This window comes from Neofelis nebulosa, chromosome 11 (assembly GCF_028018385.1).
Source record: "Neofelis nebulosa isolate mNeoNeb1 chromosome 11, mNeoNeb1.pri, whole genome shotgun sequence".
Lineage (NCBI taxonomy): Eukaryota > Metazoa > Chordata > Mammalia > Carnivora > Felidae > Neofelis > Neofelis nebulosa.
The window spans coordinates 66504852-66522491 of NC_080792.1; the positions used below are offsets into that span (position 1 = coordinate 66504852).

General features: G+C 43.2%; 1 protein-coding gene across 4 annotated transcripts in view; it reads right to left on the reverse strand.

Annotated features, from left to right (window-relative positions):
* Positions 1 to 17640, reverse strand: part of LOC131490529 (protein HIRA) — a 103970-nt gene that overhangs the window by 68055 nt on the left and 18275 nt on the right. For 3 of the 4 annotated variants that reach the window (XM_058692975.1, XM_058692976.1, XM_058692977.1), the window contains 2 exons: positions 2980 to 3042; positions 1122 to 1232 (listed from right to left, as the gene is read on the reverse strand). In XM_058692975.1, coding sequence (XP_058548958.1) covers positions 1122 to 1232; positions 2980 to 3042 — 174 coding nt within the window. The other variant, XM_058692978.1, reaches the window with a different exon arrangement.

The window sequence follows — 17640 nt, forward strand, 5'->3', positions numbered from 1 at the left end:
ATCCACTGTGGGTAAGCCTCAGAAGAACAATCCAGTTCAAATACTATTCTACTTGTGTTGTAATAACAAATGACCAGGACAGAGTTTGGAGGGCAACACTCTGTACAACCTGAGAAGTGTTAGTGCTGGATCAAATAGTCAATAGGAGAAGGTAATTTTCCATGAAAATTGATAACTAAATCTCATTATTTCAAAAGGGCTGTCTCATGATGAGATATGTTTCTTAGCAGGGAGAATTCTTAAAATGAGGGCAAGTACTAAAAAGGCTGAGATGCCCTTCCCAAAACTTTCAGAGGAGCAGCCTGTTAGAGCATAAATCTCTGACTTCATCCCATCTGTAGCCCTTTTAAATTTGGATTTTCCAAACTTGTCAGCACTGCAGGTTGACTGGTTCTGCACTTATAAATTAAGACCAGCAGAAATGCCTCCTTGGCTCCTGATGGGTCAGAGCAACTCACAGCTGGGCCTTTGGGAGCCCTGCAATACAAGGGACACTATCCAAGTTGTAGCCCACAAACGGCTTGCCTGTGACTTGTACTCCACGTCGGAGGGCACTGAGAGACAGATGGGAGAGCAAGAACACACAGAGTCAAGGAAGGGAGGACATAACTGTTAATGGAGCATCTCCGGGGAGGCAACTAGGTTGGAAACCAGAGCCAGATACAGTCACCCTGTTGCTCAGAGGCAGGAAACTAAGGCGCTAAATGTAGGAAAGGAAACCACAACACTGTCTGACCAACAAAAGGGTCCTGGCAGAGGGCCTCAGAGTGACACAGTGGCAATCTTGAGACATTTCGGTGAGTTGTCTTTAATACACCCTTCCCCAGAACCCTACTGCTTCCAGGTCACTGGCCCCAAAGCCCCATGGTATCAGGCAGTAACGACTCATGAGCAGGAAATCACCAGAGGTACCTGCAGACTGTCCAAAGATGGTTCTGTGGGCGGGCCGAGTCTTCTGCCGAATAACTCACCCAGGTGTGCAGCCAACATCTGTGCCTTCAGACAGCAGGCCGAGGGGAGTTACCGCCGCACGGGGCCTTATCTTTCTAATTACAAACACATGTGCTAACCTTGGGCACTCTGCCAACACGCAAAGCCTGCAAAGGGCCACTCTGTAATACCTAAGTGATTGTCCATCTGGCAAAGCATCTTGGGAATATTTTCATCCTTCTCGTCATCCTCCTGGAGGACTGGAGACATATTCCAGATCACAACCTTCCCAGAATCCTGTCCTGGAATGAAGGAGCAAAAATAATTTCAATGTGCAATAAGCAGAAATTTGATATTAACTCTGAGACACAGTCCTCATTTAGCTTTCATAAACCATAATGGACTAGATCGGAGGAGACTAAATTTGCATTATTAATATATGGAAAAGATGAAGAAACAAGTGTTTATGGGGATCAAAACCGATGTGGATTTAGTAGTAGGCTGAGGCCAACCTGACTTTGAAAAGAACTCTGCACTAAAAAACAGGAGGGCACTGAGGTCTGGTCTGGCCTCTAACACAGATCTCTCCAGACTCCCAGAAGGTCCTCATCCAGGCCCAAGACCCAGATTCCTCATCTGTAAGATGAAGAGCTGGAAAAGTTGATGTCCAAGCACCCTTTCAGGACCCAAGGATAGCAGCACATCCCTGTCGATACTTTGGTCCCTTTCCAGATGCTGCCTGGGTCCATGGCTGAATGAAATGTGCCCTGAACATAGGAAAAAAGGTTCATTACCTTATCTGCCCTTTGCTTTCACCTGCAGATGGGAGATCAACTGAAAGAGGGCATTTACTGTTCTGGTGTTATAAGGTGATACAGTATTCTGCTAAAAAATTTATGTGTGCATCTTGGCAATGATTTTTCTTTCTAAGCTTTCCATTACTGATACCTAACGAAAAGTCCAGCCCCTCATTGAACTAGTTTAGAGGAGTAAAAACCACTAAATGCCTACGAATGGACAGATAAGAATTACCATAAGGCATACCTGAAACTGCCTATTGGCCACTATGTAAAAATATTTCCTAAACAGCTCTTCTTGACCTTACTCTATTGAGAAGGGTGGGAAGGTATGCCTCTTCTTATGGATGAGGAAAAAACCCAGTCCCTCAGCTTAGTCCAGTGGCCGTAGGTGACATGATGGGCACCTTCTGGGTGCAGCCCACAGCATGCAGGAAGGAAATCAAGACCTCCCTGCATACCCCTGCAGCAGGAAGTCTATAGACAGCCCACTCTGCAGCACCCAGCCTGAGGACCTGGAACTCACAGAAGCACTCTTATCCAGGGAGTCGCTGGCCAGAGAAAGACACTGTTCTGGGGTGGAAGCTACCAGGGACTGGGTTCTGGGAATGCTATTTTATGCCACCATATATATATCTTGGTGTAGTGGCCTGATAAATGACTTTCTAAGCAGGGCTATTATTGTGACACCGCAACACTGGATGTAGTACACTGACAACGCTATGGACCGTATTTTCAAATGGCATGGGCATTTTACTTGCCTACAGCATACTTGTTCTCTAACTCAGCCAAATTCCTCTGAACCCAGAAAATGGGCCTAATAACTACACGACTACCTCCATAGTTCAGTCACCTCCTCCTCCTTTTCAGATGAGCAAGTGTTGCCAGAACAAAGATGAGGAACCAACCTTAGTCTCTGGGACTGGGGCTCTATCCACGGGACCACCTGCCACTCTCTGTGTTCAATAAGTTGGGGCTTGGGGATGCAAACTGATTTTAATATTAGCCCAATGAATAGGAATTAAAAAGATACACCCACTACCAAAATATTTATACAGAGCAAGCACACTAGAGCCAAAAAAGAATTTTTATTTAACCTATTCAGATAATAGATTATAATTATACATTTTAAATGGAATCTTATCCATACTGAAAAACAGAAGTGTTCTATTTTCAGCTCAGTGGACAACCAGGAGAAGCAGAGTAAGGTGGCAGGGCTGTGAGTACTCCCTCTGTTACTCTGTGAACGTACCTTGTCCTCCAGTTGCGAACTTGGTCCCGTCAGGGTGAATATCAACTGAAAAAATTGGCTTGCCTAGAAACAAAGAAAAAAACACACACACACAACGTCTACCTTGGCTTGTATTCATTGGACAATATCAACAGAGTCAAAAATTTTGAAATGGTGGTTATCTGAGTAATATCTTTAATCACTGCTCCTAGGAAAAAATAATAGGCTGTTGATAAATTATCTGTAAGAGTGGAGTGATCTAACAGTTTCAGTTAAAGTATAAACTGCTGGAAGACTCTCCAAGTGACATTAAATACCTTAGTCTAAAAGTGGCACAAAGCATTCTGTCACTAGAACAACTGAGTCCACAGATCGCCTGGGCACTTGCACAAATGTCCAGCAGACAAGAGCTGGCCACCTTCTGAGGACACACAGTTGTAAAGGCTATGAGCAGGTCACGACAACAGCTGAGTCACAACGGCTATACCTCCAGCCATCTCCCCATCCCATGGATCTGCACTTGGCTGACAGCCTGGACACATAAGCACCCTGGCCTTTTTGCTTCGCTGACAGCTGGGTAGGACCAGTAGCTGACTGCGATCACACGCATCACTTCCCTCATCATGCTTCTGCTTCCAAAAGACCGCCTATACATTTGTGCTGCATCAAAGTCCATGGAAAGTCAGCATTCTCAGCATCTCTTCTGGCTGAACTTCCTCTACAGGATGAGCCCTCATTCAACCAGATGTTCAGTCTGTCTAGGGGGAAGGACTATAGCTACTAGCTCCTAGAGTGCAGGGTGCAGACCCTGCCAGGAGCCCATGAAGCTAGGTAGCTAGCTATAGTTTGGTGGACCAGACTGGCAAAGGCGTCGTGACAGCTTGAAACCCAGCAGACTAGAAGTATTCCTGGGGCCTGGGGCCTGTGGGCATTTGTCTGGGTCCCTCATCTGCTTTCATGGTAAGAGTGGCATGTCAATTGTTGTCGTGTTCGTTACCACATTCTCAGCTTCTAGCATAGGTCTGGTGAGTGGTTGCTCAGTAACATTTGGTTAGTGACAAATTAGATGCATGATGAATACCAGCAATCACTGATATAGTCAAGGTGCTATTGCTGAGGAGTATCTTAGTTGAGGATGCTTTGTCTCTGTTACCCAAGAGGAGTTGGCATGGACACCAGAACGAGGGTTACCAGCTCTAGAATCACATGATGGCAAGTGCAGGCAGGGAGGGGCAGGGCAGAGGCAGGTGGTGGCTGCCTAAGAGCTCAAAGTCCTGCTAGGGCTAGTGCCTAAGTGTAGAAAATAAAATATTGGTACGCAAAAAGGCAATGGCCAGCATGGGCCCCAAGAAACAGCCAGCTCACCTTACCTTCTTCTGGATAGCCATACCCCTGCAGGCAAATTGAGCCTGAGCTTCCACAAAACAAAGGGAAATGTGCTCTCTTTCTTGTCATGTGGTAGTGGGGAAAACAGCTGTGCAAGGCCAGTATCAAGCAGGTGTGCCAAATGCAAGGGACCCATTTTGTCTCAGAGAACAAGGAGAAACCCTAGGAAGGTTGGAAATCACATTACATGTTATTTCGTCTACTTACTGAAATCCAAGACAACACAGCCTGCTACAAGCCCCTGACATCATACTGGCAGCTCCAGTCTGGTCCCTGAGACCCTCGGTCACCTCCAGGTACATACTCAAGAGTCAGAGCTCTACAGTGAAAGGTGAAACTTAGCCAAGTGGCTACCGATCGCCTTCCTAGAGCACATGCATACTCAAAGCTGTCCCAAACATATAGGAAATTCAGCCCTGGTCTGATCTGAGCTTTTACTCCAAGGGTTCCCAAGACAAGCCCCAACACAGCTCGGTACTCTTATAGCTTTGAAGGAGCCAGAACCAGCAGTGGAGCACACTCGGGGGGCATGAGGAAAGAGAGTTATTGCAAGTTGTTCTTCCACAGTCTAGATGGCAGACCCTAATTAGTCCCACCTTCATCTTCAAAAGAAGAATCCAGAAAACAATATACAGTAGGTAAAAGAAGGCAGGTGCTGAGAACACAGGTGAGAAGGACTGGGAATGCTCAAACTGGTACCCCTGTGCCTGTGCACTCACAACTACACTGGCACACCACACCCTTCCTGGGTCAGGTGGCTGCCAGGTGTGCTAAGCCAGAGAGCCTGAAATGCTGCTGCTGAGAATGTGCCACACTTTTCCACAGGCTGAGGACCTGGGAGGGAAGCAGTAGCAAGAAGGTGGATTTCTTGCCCATCTGGGCCATGACAAATGCCTGATAGGGAAGCCTCAAGAAACAAGAAAGGACAGTAGGAGCTCTGGGCCCAGGCTGTGCAGACCACGGCACTTAGTGCTGAGACTAAGTGAGGTTCAGGGTCCTGCCAGACACCAGAGGAAGGCAACTGATTAGTACCACTAAGAGCCTCGTGAAATTCAGAAGAGCAGATGTCTCCCAGTATGGTGAGGGCAGTGGCAAGGAGTGTCAACCCCATTAGCACCACCATCTCTACTCAGGACCTCTCAGGAAGCTGCAATGGGCCAGTCCTTGGAGGTGCCAGCCAGTTACTCCTTCCAGGAAAGGCAGAGTCACACTGGGGTAAGCCCTGTGGACCTCTTCTTCCCAGTCCATGACATGCTCTAATGAGCATCTGATGTGCCACTCAAGCCCTGCAGGCAGCACAGCCCAGGATATTCTCTAAGTTTCACACTGTCCTCTGAAGTAGATAGTTCTGACATCCTCATTTGACAGAGGGGGAAACTGAGGCACACAAGTTAGGCCACATAAGCTGCTTTTTCCAGAGCCTGAGATTCAAGTATGGAAATGTACTTCTCCTCCAGGGGAAGCTAGGAGGGGATACTCCTGGAGATGCTGGAGGGCTAGGATGACACTGCCTGCAGGGAAGTGACTTAAAGCCAACAGATGAAAGGTGAAGTAGAGAGACAGAGCACCAGTGAGAGCTATGCATATGTGCCCAACTAGTCCTGATGACCTGGGCTTGGCCTTGGACTTGCTATACTGAGCACTGATCACCCCAGACACCTCAGTCCCACAGGCCGGGGGAGGCAGCTATCTGATTAGGCTCCACTGAACCACATTTCCCCAGGACTCCTGCCCTTGTGTGTTTTCCTCTCCTTGAATTTGGGCTGGTTCTCTGACCTGTTTTAACAGAATGTGACTGAAGTGATGCTGTTCTAGTTCTGAGCTTAAGCCTCAAACAGGTCCAGTTCTACTTTTGACTTCTGGAGAAAGCCAGCTGCCATGTGAGAAGTTAAAGTACCCTGAGACCACCATGTAGAGACCTCCAAGCTGGCCACATTAAAAGGGTCAAAGAACCCAGACAACAGTGAGAATCAAGGCCCTGGCACAGGACCCAGACTGACGTTTTCTGGTCCCAAGCTGCTCTAGCCACCCCAGCAGATTCTATGCAGAACTAAGTTGAGCTGTCCTTGCTGGGCCTGGCCAGGTTTCACAATCACAAATAAATAATAAAACAGCTATTGTTTTAAGCCAGCAGGTTTTGGGGGTAGTTTTTTATACAAGAGACTACTCAAAATGCTAATTCATTCACTTTTCTGCCTAAGGTAACTGGATCTGCATACTTATCATTTTCACCAAAAAAGTTCTAGCTGACTCAGCGACAGTCTTGAGAAGGCCATCAGGGAGGAGTATCCACCTGACTATAGGAGTGCTTTTCAATTCCTTAAGTATATGAGACATTGTATGTCCCCTCAAGAAGTACATCAAAATCACTTAAGTGCAAGCCAAAGACAAGCCTGACTCCCCAAGAACACTCAGAGTAGAGGCTACCTTAGCAGAGCGGCTCTGTTGCACAGGTACTCGTCATAGCACGAGTCTTGACCACTAACCCACTCATAGCATCAATAGGATGTTTTCTCATCCATCCACCTTGGTGGTTGTCTACTATGAGCCTGCTACTGGACTAAGTCGAGGGAAAGTAAAGCTATGAATGGCTCAGCTCTGCACTCAGGAAGCTCCTAGTGATGGATGTCTGCACAGGTGGAAAGCTACCTAAGCTTGGCCTTCCTACAGAAATCACAATTGAAGTGAGTCCCAAAGGTTGAGGAGAAGTCAGCCAGAAGAGGAGGGAAGGGAATGTCAGGCAGAGGGGATATGGCATGAAATGCAGAATAAGCCTGACAAGCTGCTGCAGTGTGGGGAGAAAGGAGGCTTGGGAGAGGGGCAGGGCCCAGCAAGGCACCACTGTGGAAAGCAGACCATCTTCTATAGCTATCTCTGAAGCAAAAGAATGCCACGATCAGATTCACATTTCAGCTCCACAAAGCTGTGTGGAATGGGCTTTTGTTAAGACTGGAGGGAACTGTTAAGCTGGAGGGGGCCTTAAGGCTCCAAGGGAAGACAGAACTGAGGGCTGGAAATAGGCCTGGGTTAGAGCAATGAATGCACCTGGGTGGAATTCTCAGCCCTACTGCTCATAAGTTATTTAATCTGAACAATGGGGAAGACACAGTCACCCTTACAAGCACCTTCTGAGAGAGATTAAGAGGCCATGTCACATTGCTTCGAAGACGTCACATTTCACACGTGAACATTTGTGAGATCAAGATGTGCTTTGGTGAAAGGTGTGACTGGGGTAATGGGCACCGTGTTTGCTTTTGTAGAGATGTGCCACAAAGCAGAAGAAATACCGTAGTGCACCTACACAAAGCCACGAGCATAGTGCTGGCTCCCTACCTCCTTTTAGCACTAGATTCTTCAGTCCAAGAAAAACAGTGGTTCACATTCCCTCAGTAGAAACAGACCTCCTTTTTTCTAAAGGGCTCTTTGAGGTACAGCTGAGGAAAAGGATCTATGGCCTGACTAGTTAGAAAACCCTTACTGTGGCATAGCACAATGATAAAGATGAATTCCCAACTGCCTCCTGCATTCCATCTTTCTTTGTACTGTGACAGAGACAAAAGAGAAAGTAATCCATTCCCTGGATCCTAGAGCTGCCAAGCAATGTCACATCCTCTGAATGACAATGGCCAGCATCCTCTCCCTGCACACCCACTAAAGTCCGTTCTCCTTGGGGCTCTGCTTCCAGGTCCCCCCTCCTGGACACCTTCTTGCACCCCTCCTCAGACCACACACAATACCCTGTTGTCACTCTCTCCACGGAGCCATGACAGTTGGCCCCTGTCCCCTGCCTGGGGGTTGCTGATCTGACGACTGCAGCACAAATGTTCTGCATATAGCAGGAATAAAGAGTCAATCTCAGAAGCTGGGTTCTGACCAGGTGTGGTAAGGTAGAATCCTCCTCCCTTGCAACAGAGGAAAAGATTCCTGGAGGAGCCCACATGTGGAACTTGAAGTCCAAACAAAGAGTAATGGCCAGAGAGCAGCAGGAAGGGCCCAAATGAGAGTAGCCAGCCCTCTCAGTGGCCTTCAGACCTTTGGTTTGGGCTCCTGTCTCCGAGCCTTTATGCTCTGACAGCTCATGAGGCAGATCCAATGATACATCTGTGATGTGAGCACGTCCTGCTGAAATGGAAGCCTGGGGGAATTTGAGGTTTTTGCCCAATGCACATTGTTCCTGGAATCACTTCTCTCCTGTATAGCCCATTAATACCTGGTTTTAACAAATTTTGGTAAATCTGTAACTAAAAATGAAACATGGGGAAATGTTTGAAACATTTATTAAGTGAAAAAAGTTACAAAACAATATTAAAATATAAGATGGGTGCAAAGGACATGATCTACTATATAGAAAACCTTGAAGATTCCACAGAATAGATGAATTTAGTAAAACTGAATGACACAAAATCAACAAACTTAGTTGCATTTCTATACATTTAACAGTGAAAAATACAAAACAGAACCAAGAAAGCAATTCCATTTAAAACAGAATAAAAAAATACTTAGAAATCAACATAACCAAGGGGGCCAAAGAGCTGTACAGTGAAAACTAGAAAACAGCGCTGAAAGAAATTAAAGACAGAAATAAATGGAAAGACATATTGTGTTCATGAACTGAAAGACTTAATTCTGTTAAGATGTCAACAATACCCCAAATTCTACAGATTTAATTCAATCCCTAACAGAACTGCAAGGACAGGGGTGTCTGGCTGGCTCAGTTGGTCGAGTGTGCAACTCTTGATCTTGGGGTTATGAGTTTCAGCCCTGCATTTACTTGAAAAAAAAAAAAAAAACATACACACACACACACACACACACACACACACACAAAACCAAAAATTGCAATGACATTTTTGGAGAAATAGAAAAACCTATCCTATAATTCTTATGGAATGTCATGGGACGCCAAATAGCCAAAAGAAACTTGGAAAAGAACAAAGCTGGAGTCTTAATGCTTCCTGATCTCAAAACTGACTACAAAGCTACAGTAATCAAAACAGTGTGTTACTGGCATGAAGACAGATAAATAGACCAGTGTGGCAGAATAGAGAGCCTAGAAATAAACACTTGCATATGTGGTCAAGTGATTTTCAACAAGGGTGCCAAGACCAGTCAATGGGAAAGGGACAGTTTTATCAACAAATGGTGCTGGAAAAAATGAACATCTGCATGCAAAAGAATGAAGCTGGAACCTTACACCATATACAGAAATTAACTCAAAATGGGTCAAGGACTCAAATATAAAACCTAACACTATAAGACTTTTAGAAGAAAACATGGGGGAAAGCTTCATGACACTAGATATGACAATGTTTTCTTAGACATGATATCAAAGGCACAGGAATTAAGAGGAAAAAAAATAAACTGGACTTCTTGAAAATTAAAACCTTTTTGCCCACCAAAGGATACTATCAACAGAATAAAAAGGCAACCCACAAAATGGGAGAAAATATTTGTAAATCACATAATCTGATGAGGGATTAAATGTCCAGAAATATAGAGAAAGCTCAATGACAGAAAACAGAAAAACCCATTCAAAAATGGGCAAAGGACTTGAACAGATATTTCTCCAAAGATGATGTACAAATGGCCAATAAGCATATAAAAAGATGCTCAACATCATTTGCTACCACAAAAATGCAAATCAAAACCAGAATGAGATTATCACCTTACATCTATTAGGTTGACTACTATTAACAAGAGACAGAGAAAGTAACAAGTGCTGGTGGAGATGTGTAGAAATTGGAATCTTGTGCATTGCTGGTGGGAGTGTAAAATGGGACATCTGCTTTTAAGACAGTATGGACATTCCTTAAAAAATTAAAAATAGGATTACCCATGATCCAGCAATTCTACTTCTGGGTATTTATCCAAAAGAATTGAAAGCACGGTCTTGAGGAGATATTGTACACCCATGTTCATAATAGCAATATTCACAAGAGCTAAGAAGTAGAAGCAGTATAAGTGTCCAGTGATGGGTGAATGGATAAGCAAACTGTGGTGTATATATACAATGGAATATTATTCAGCCTTAAGAGATTCTAACGCATTCTACAAAGTGGATGAACCTTGCAAATATTATGGTAATTAACATAAGCTAGTCACAGAAACACAAATAATGTATGACGCCCCTTATTATGAGGTCTCTAAAGCAGTCAAATTTATAAAGACAGAAAGATGGTTGCCAGGGGCTGGGGGACGGAGAATGGGGAGTTGTTGCTTAATGGGTATATAGTTTTAGTTTGGCAAGATGAAAAAGTTCTGGAGCTTGGTTACTCAATACTGTGAACATACATAACAGTACTGAATTACACACTTGAAAGATGGTTAAGATGGTAAATTTGGTTATGTGTATTTTACCACAACTTAAAAAAATGCTAATTAAAACCAAACCAAACCAAATCAATCTATGTATCTATATATCTGTATAACTCTACCCATCTACCTACCTACCTGTCTGTAAGGTACAGGGGCACGGGAGGGTTATAACAAGTATTAATTAGAACTGCTCAGTATTGAGGGAGGGACCAACATGGCAGAGAAGTAGGGAGATCCAAACTTCCCACGTCTCTCAAAGAAGGGTTGAAGCCAAAGGACTTTGAACCCCAAGAGGCTGGGAGGAAAAGAGACTGAGTCGCTACCAGGGATACACCAGGACAACCTGATGGGCCATAGGGCTACTCCAAGGAACAAATCAAAGCACACCTGGTGGAGGGTCCAAAACACCACTACAAGTAGGGAAATAAAATAACCAAAGTCACAACAACAGAGAGCAAGTAACACTCTCCAAAAAACACCTTCTGAAGGGCGAGGCCCTGGACAGTGTATGACCCCCCCTTTAATATAGCAGTGCTCGCAGGGGGAGAGCACATAACAAGCTTTTAAAACACGTAAGGGACAGAAAACTAGCCAAAATGACAAAATGGAAGAATTCTCCTCGGAAGAAATGACAGCTAATGAACTGATCAAAACAGATATAAGCAATATAACTGAACAAGAATTTAGAAAAATGGTCATAAGATTAATTGCTGGGCTTGAAAAAAGCATAGAACACAGCAGAGAATCTATTGCTGCAGAGATCAAGGAACTAAAAAATGGTAATGATGAAATAAAAAATGCTATAAATGGGGTGCAAAATAAAATGGAGGCGGCCACAGCATGGACTGAAGAGGCAGAGGGGAGAATAAGTGAATTAGAAGATAAAATTATGGAAAAAGAGGAAGCCGAAAAAAAAAGAGACAGGGACGCCTGGGTGGCTCAGTCGGCTGGGCAACCAACTTCACTCAGGCCATGATCTCACAGATCGTGAGCTCGAGCCCCGCATCGGGCTCTGCGCTGACAGCTCAGAGCATGGAGCCTGCTTCAGATTCTGTGTCTCCCTCTCTCTCTGCCCCTCCCCCACTCACGTTCTCTCTCTCCTTCAAGAGTAAATAAACATTTAAAAAAAAAAAAGAGAGAGGGGTGCCTGGGTGGCTCAGTCGGTTGGGTGACCGACTTCGGCTCAGGTCATGATCAAACGGTTCATGAGTTCGAGCCCCGTGTCAGGCTCTGTGCTGACAGCTCAGAGCCTGGAGCCTGCTTTGGATTCTGTGTCTCCCTCTCTCTCTGCCCCTCCCCCGCTCATGCTCTGTCTTTCTGTCTCAGAAATAAGTAAACATAAAAATTAAAATAAAAAAAGAGAGAGAGACAAAAAAAAATCCTGGATCACAAGGGGAGAATCAGAGAACTGACTCAATCAAACAGAACAATATCCGTATCATAGGAATTCCAGGAGAAGGAGGAGAGAGAGAGAAAGGGGCTGAAGGTGTACTTTAACAAATCACAGCTGAGAACTTCCCCAATCTGGGGAAGGAAACAAATACTGAAATCCAAGAGGCACAGAGAGCTCCTCTCAGACGTAACTTGAATCAATCTTCTGCACAACATATCAGAGTGAAACTGGCAAAATACAAGGATAAAGAGAGAATTCTGAAAGCAGTTAGGGATAAATGGGGCTTACCATACAAAGGTAGACACATAAGGGTAGTAGCAGACCTATCTACTGAAACTTGGCAGGCCAGAAAAGAATGACAGGAAATCTTCAATGTGATGAACAAGAAAAATATGCAGCCAAGAATCCTTTATTCAGCAAGCCTATCATTCAGAATAGAAGGAGAGATAAAGGTTTTCCCAAACAAAAACTGAAGGAATTCATCACCACTAAACCAGCCCTACAAGAGATCCTAAGGGGGACTCTGTGAGTGAAATGTTGCAAGGACCACAAAGTACCAGAGACATCAGTACAAGCATGAAACCTACAGATAACACAATGACTCTAAACCCGTATCTTTCAATAATAACACTTAATGTAAATGGACTAATGCTCCAATCAAAAGACACAGTGTATCAGAATGGACAAAAAAAAAAAAAAAACAAAAAAACAAAACAAGACCCATCTATTTGCTGTCTATAAGATACCATTTTAGATCCGAGGACACCTTCAGATTGAAAGTAAGGGGATGCAGAACTATTTATCATGCTACTGGAAGTCAAAACAAAGCTGGAGTAGCCATACTTATATCAGACAAACTAGACTTTAAATTAAAGGCTGTAACAAGAGAAGAAGAAGGGCATTACATAATAATTACAGGGTCTATCCATCAGGAAGAGCTAACAATTATAAATGTCTATGCACCAAATTCAGAAGCACCCAAATATATAAAACAATTAATCACAAACATAAGCAATCTTATTGTTAAGAATGTGGTAATTGCAGGGGACTTTAATACTCCACTTACAACAATGGACGGATCATCTAGACAGAAAATCAATAAAGAAACAATGGCCCTGAATGATACACTGGACCAGATGGACTTGACAGATATATTTAGAACTTTTCATCCTAAAGCAGCAAGAATATACTTTCTTCTCGAGTGCACCTGGAACATTCTCCAAGATATATCACACACTGGGTCACAAAACAGCCCTCAATAAATAGACAAGAATTGAGATCATACTATACACACTTTCAGATCACACTGCTATGAAACTTGAAATCAACCACAGGAAAAGGTTTGGAAAACCTCCAAATGCATGGAGGTTAAAGAACATCCTACTAAAGAACGAATGGGCCAATCAGGCAATTAAAGAAGAAATTAAAAAATATATGGAAACAAATGAAAATGAAAACACAACAATTCAAACACTTTGGGATGCAGCAAAGGCAGTCCTAGGAGGAAAATACATTGCAATCCAGGCCTATCTCAAGAAACAAGAAAAACCCCAAATACAAAATCTAAGAGCACACCTAAAGGAACAAGAAGAAGAACAGCAAAGAAACCCCAAACCCAGCAGCAGAAGAGAAATAAGAAATAATAAAGATCAGAGCAGAAATGAATATAGAATCCAAAAAAAAAAAAAAAAAACACAACAGATCAACGAAACTAAGAGTTCAGGTTTTATTTATTTATTTATTTATTTATTTTTTCAACGTTTTTTATTTATTTTTGGGACAGAGAGAGACAGAGCATGAACGGGGGAGGGGCAGAGAGAGAGGGAGACACAGAATCGGAAACAGGCTCCAGGCTCCGAGCCATCAGCCCAGAGCCTGACGCGGGGCTTGAACTCACGGACCGCGAGATCGTGACCTGGCTGAAGTCGGACGCTTAACCGACTGCGCCACCCAGGCGCCCCTAGGTTTTTTTTAAAAAACAAACAAAACTGATAAACCTCTAGCCAGGCTTCTCAAAAAGAGAGAGGACCCAAACAGATAAAATCACGAATGAAAATGGATTTATTACAACCAATCCCTCAGAAATACAAGCAATTACCAGGGAATACTATGAAAAATTATATGCCAACAAACTGGACAACCTGGAAGAAATGGACAAATTCCTAAACACCCACACACTACCAAAACTCAAACAGGAAGAAATAGAAAATTTGAACACACCCATAACTAGTGAAGAAAATAAATCAGTTATCAAAAATCTCCCAACAAATAAGAGTCCTGGACCAAATGGCTTTCCTGGGGAATAGAACTGCTCAGTGTCTACTATGGTAGTGGATACATGAACCCACATAGGTGAAAAACTGTATAGAACTAACGTGCCCCCCGCCCCCCGCTCCCAATGAATACAAATACAAGTAGAAAAGTCTGAATAAGAGATGGATTGTGTCAATATCAATGTCAATGTGATATTATACTGTTGTTTTACAAAATGTTACCAGTGGGAGAAACTGGGCAAAGTGTACAAAGAATCTCCTAGTATTATTTCATTTGTGTGAGAATCTACAACTATCTCAATAAATACACACATATATATGGTCTGTTTTTAAATATGTGCGTGTATGTATGTAGTAATATAAAAGTAAAAGGAAAATATCAAAACATAAGTGGTTGCAAATAAAACTGATTCCTTCTGCAGGTGATAATATGCACTTTTACATCTACAACCAAATATCTCTCTGCACCTAAGCGCTCTAATGTGCAGCTAGCTCCTCTATCCAGCTGTCTACAGACATCTCATCTTCATCTTCTCTACAACAGAACTCCTGATCTTCCGGCTCAAACCTACTCTAACCTGTCATCTACCCACTGGCTAAGACCATGCCTGGGACAGGGGAACCAACAGGCCCAGCACAATGGCCCCACCAGCCCCACGGCTTTTCTGGCCTCATCTTTTGCCTCTTCACCAGTCACTGGCCCAGAGCCAAGGCCTCCCCTCTGTTCCTAGACTGTGAAGGTGTGCTTCCACCCAGCACCCTGCACTGGTTCCTTCCTCAGCTGGAAGCTCTTTTCCCAGACACACACACAATCCTTTCTCACCTTTTTTTAGTCTTTGCTCAATGTTGCCCTCTCACTGAGTCCTGCTCTAATCACCCTAGTTGAAAGTATTACTCCTCAACTTGGCACAACCACTCCCAATTCTCATCTATTTTTTTTCTTAACAATTTTTTATATACTGTATAATTTCCTTTATTGCATGTTTGTCCACCCCAACCACCAGAATGTAAACTCCAAGAGCTCAGCAATTTTTGTGTTTCAGTCACAGAGTCACCATGGTACCTAGAGCTGTAGCTTGGCACACAGTAGGCACTCAATAAATACTTGTTAATGGCTGGAGAAAGCCTACAGCAGAGGCCCAAAATTCAAAAAACACTTTCAGTATCACTAGCATCCCAATCTGTGAAAAGCAGGCTCCTCATCTCCTGAAGTGGGGACTCAGATGTCACCAAACACCTGCAAGTAGAAGTACGGTCTTGGCTGGCTCACAAAGCCATCTGCTGCTGTTAGGTCTACTGCTTTCAACCACAAAAACTTCTCCTCCAGTCTCCTTAAGTAAGCACTACCACAATGACATCTCACAGGTATCAGGTGGCTGAGAGATTCAAAACAGCACAGGAAGGAAGCTGTAGAAATCATGTAACCGTGTGTGTGTGTGTGTGTGTGTGTGTGTTTGCCACAAACTAAAGAAGAAAGTGACAGGTATATCATTGACTTCTCCAGTACTGTTTGCCAATACATAATCAAGGAAGCTTTGGTAACAGTCATTATCTATTTCTTCATACTCTTTTCTCCTCTATTTTTGCAGAACAGATAAATTCCTTAAAAGTTATCTGCAAATGGATTTCTGTAAACATAATAATCTCTTCTATACAGTTCCATTAGAAAATTAAAAGCAATTAAAAACAATGTTCCCACAGGGAGGAAAACGTAGCTTTAACAATTAAGAAAATAACACTACAGTTGATAATACTGTATCCCATACTTGAAAGATTTACTATCTTAAAAGTTCTCTTTGCAAGACAAAAATTCTGTAATTACGTATGGTGATGGATGTTAAGTAGACTTATTATGGTTATCATTTTGCGATATATACAAACATGGAATCATTACATTGTACACCTGAAACATTAACGCCATGTTAATTATATCTCCATTTTTAAAAAAGTAAAATATAAATAACAAACCTACAATAATATTTAAGTAGAAAATGCAGAGCAATATTTTAATTACTCCAGTTATATGTGCAATGCAAGATCTGAAGGGAGGCTACACAATAAAAATACTGAATTTGCCATGGTATCAGGGATTTAGCTAAGATCTTAAAGAATGCGGACACTTTTGCAATGTGTTCTGTACACTAAATAAAACGTGTGTGTTTTTTTAAAAAGCACCAAGCCACCCAGTTATTTTTTTCCAAATAGTCTCAAAGACCATTTAAAAAGCTTTAGCAATATGTTTGTTTTCCTTTTTGCATTTTCTATTTTTTCCTAAACTGAACAGATATTACTGTGATAAAAAAAATAATTTTACAAATTAAAAATACCCAATCACAAAATGCTTCATTATCTAGAAACACGTATACACCATAAGATGTATCCTAGTATAATTGTATATGGCAACTAGCCAAAATATTGTCCTATTCCTTAACAACAGTTCTAGGATGGAACTCTATAGTGTTTTCAAAAGGGAGAAGATAAAGAAGCTACTTAAATGGGCACCTGGGGAAGGCCCTGTGTGGTGGCCTCATTTGGTCTACCTCCTCTAATTGAATCCTGGCTCTTCCTCTCTGTTTGCCTTGTTCACAGTCTTACTGATCTCACTGGACAGCAACCCTGCCCTTCACCTGGGAGTCACTCCATTTCACATCCCACATTGTACCCTGGTGACTATCTTCACAATATATCTGTAACTCAAACTTTCTAGGGAGGTGCAAATGTTCCGTATCTTGAGTTGGGAATGAGTTAGAGAGTGTATTTATTTGCCGAAATTCATCCAATTGTCTGTATACAAATTGTCTGTACACTTCACTGTAATTTTATAAAATAATGTATGTAAATTATACCAAAAACGTATACACTCATATAGAATCCAGCTGTTTCTCACCAGCACTATTACCTCCATCATCACTCCTTTATCATCACCCTGGTCCAAACCACAGTCATCTCTTGCCTGGATCATTGCAACTGCCTTTTAATGGGTCTCTCAGCTTCCTCCCTTGCCCCAATACCCATCCTAGTCCCCGTGCAGCAATAGGGGAGATTTCTAAGACCCAAGTCAGACCATGTTACTCCTCTGCTCACAAGGCACTGTGAACTGAGGCCTAGCAGCCACCAGGCCCTCCCAGTCAGCCCATTGCTCTCTCCAGCCTCATTCCTTGGTGCTCTTGTCCATGTGCAGCTCCAATCACAAGACATCCATACTATTCCTCAAACCTGCCAGGCAAGTACTCTCTGCCTGTAATGCTCGTCCCTCAGAGGAGCCTTCCTCACCTCCATGGGGCCTGTCACAGATGCAGTGGTACCTGGCTAGGC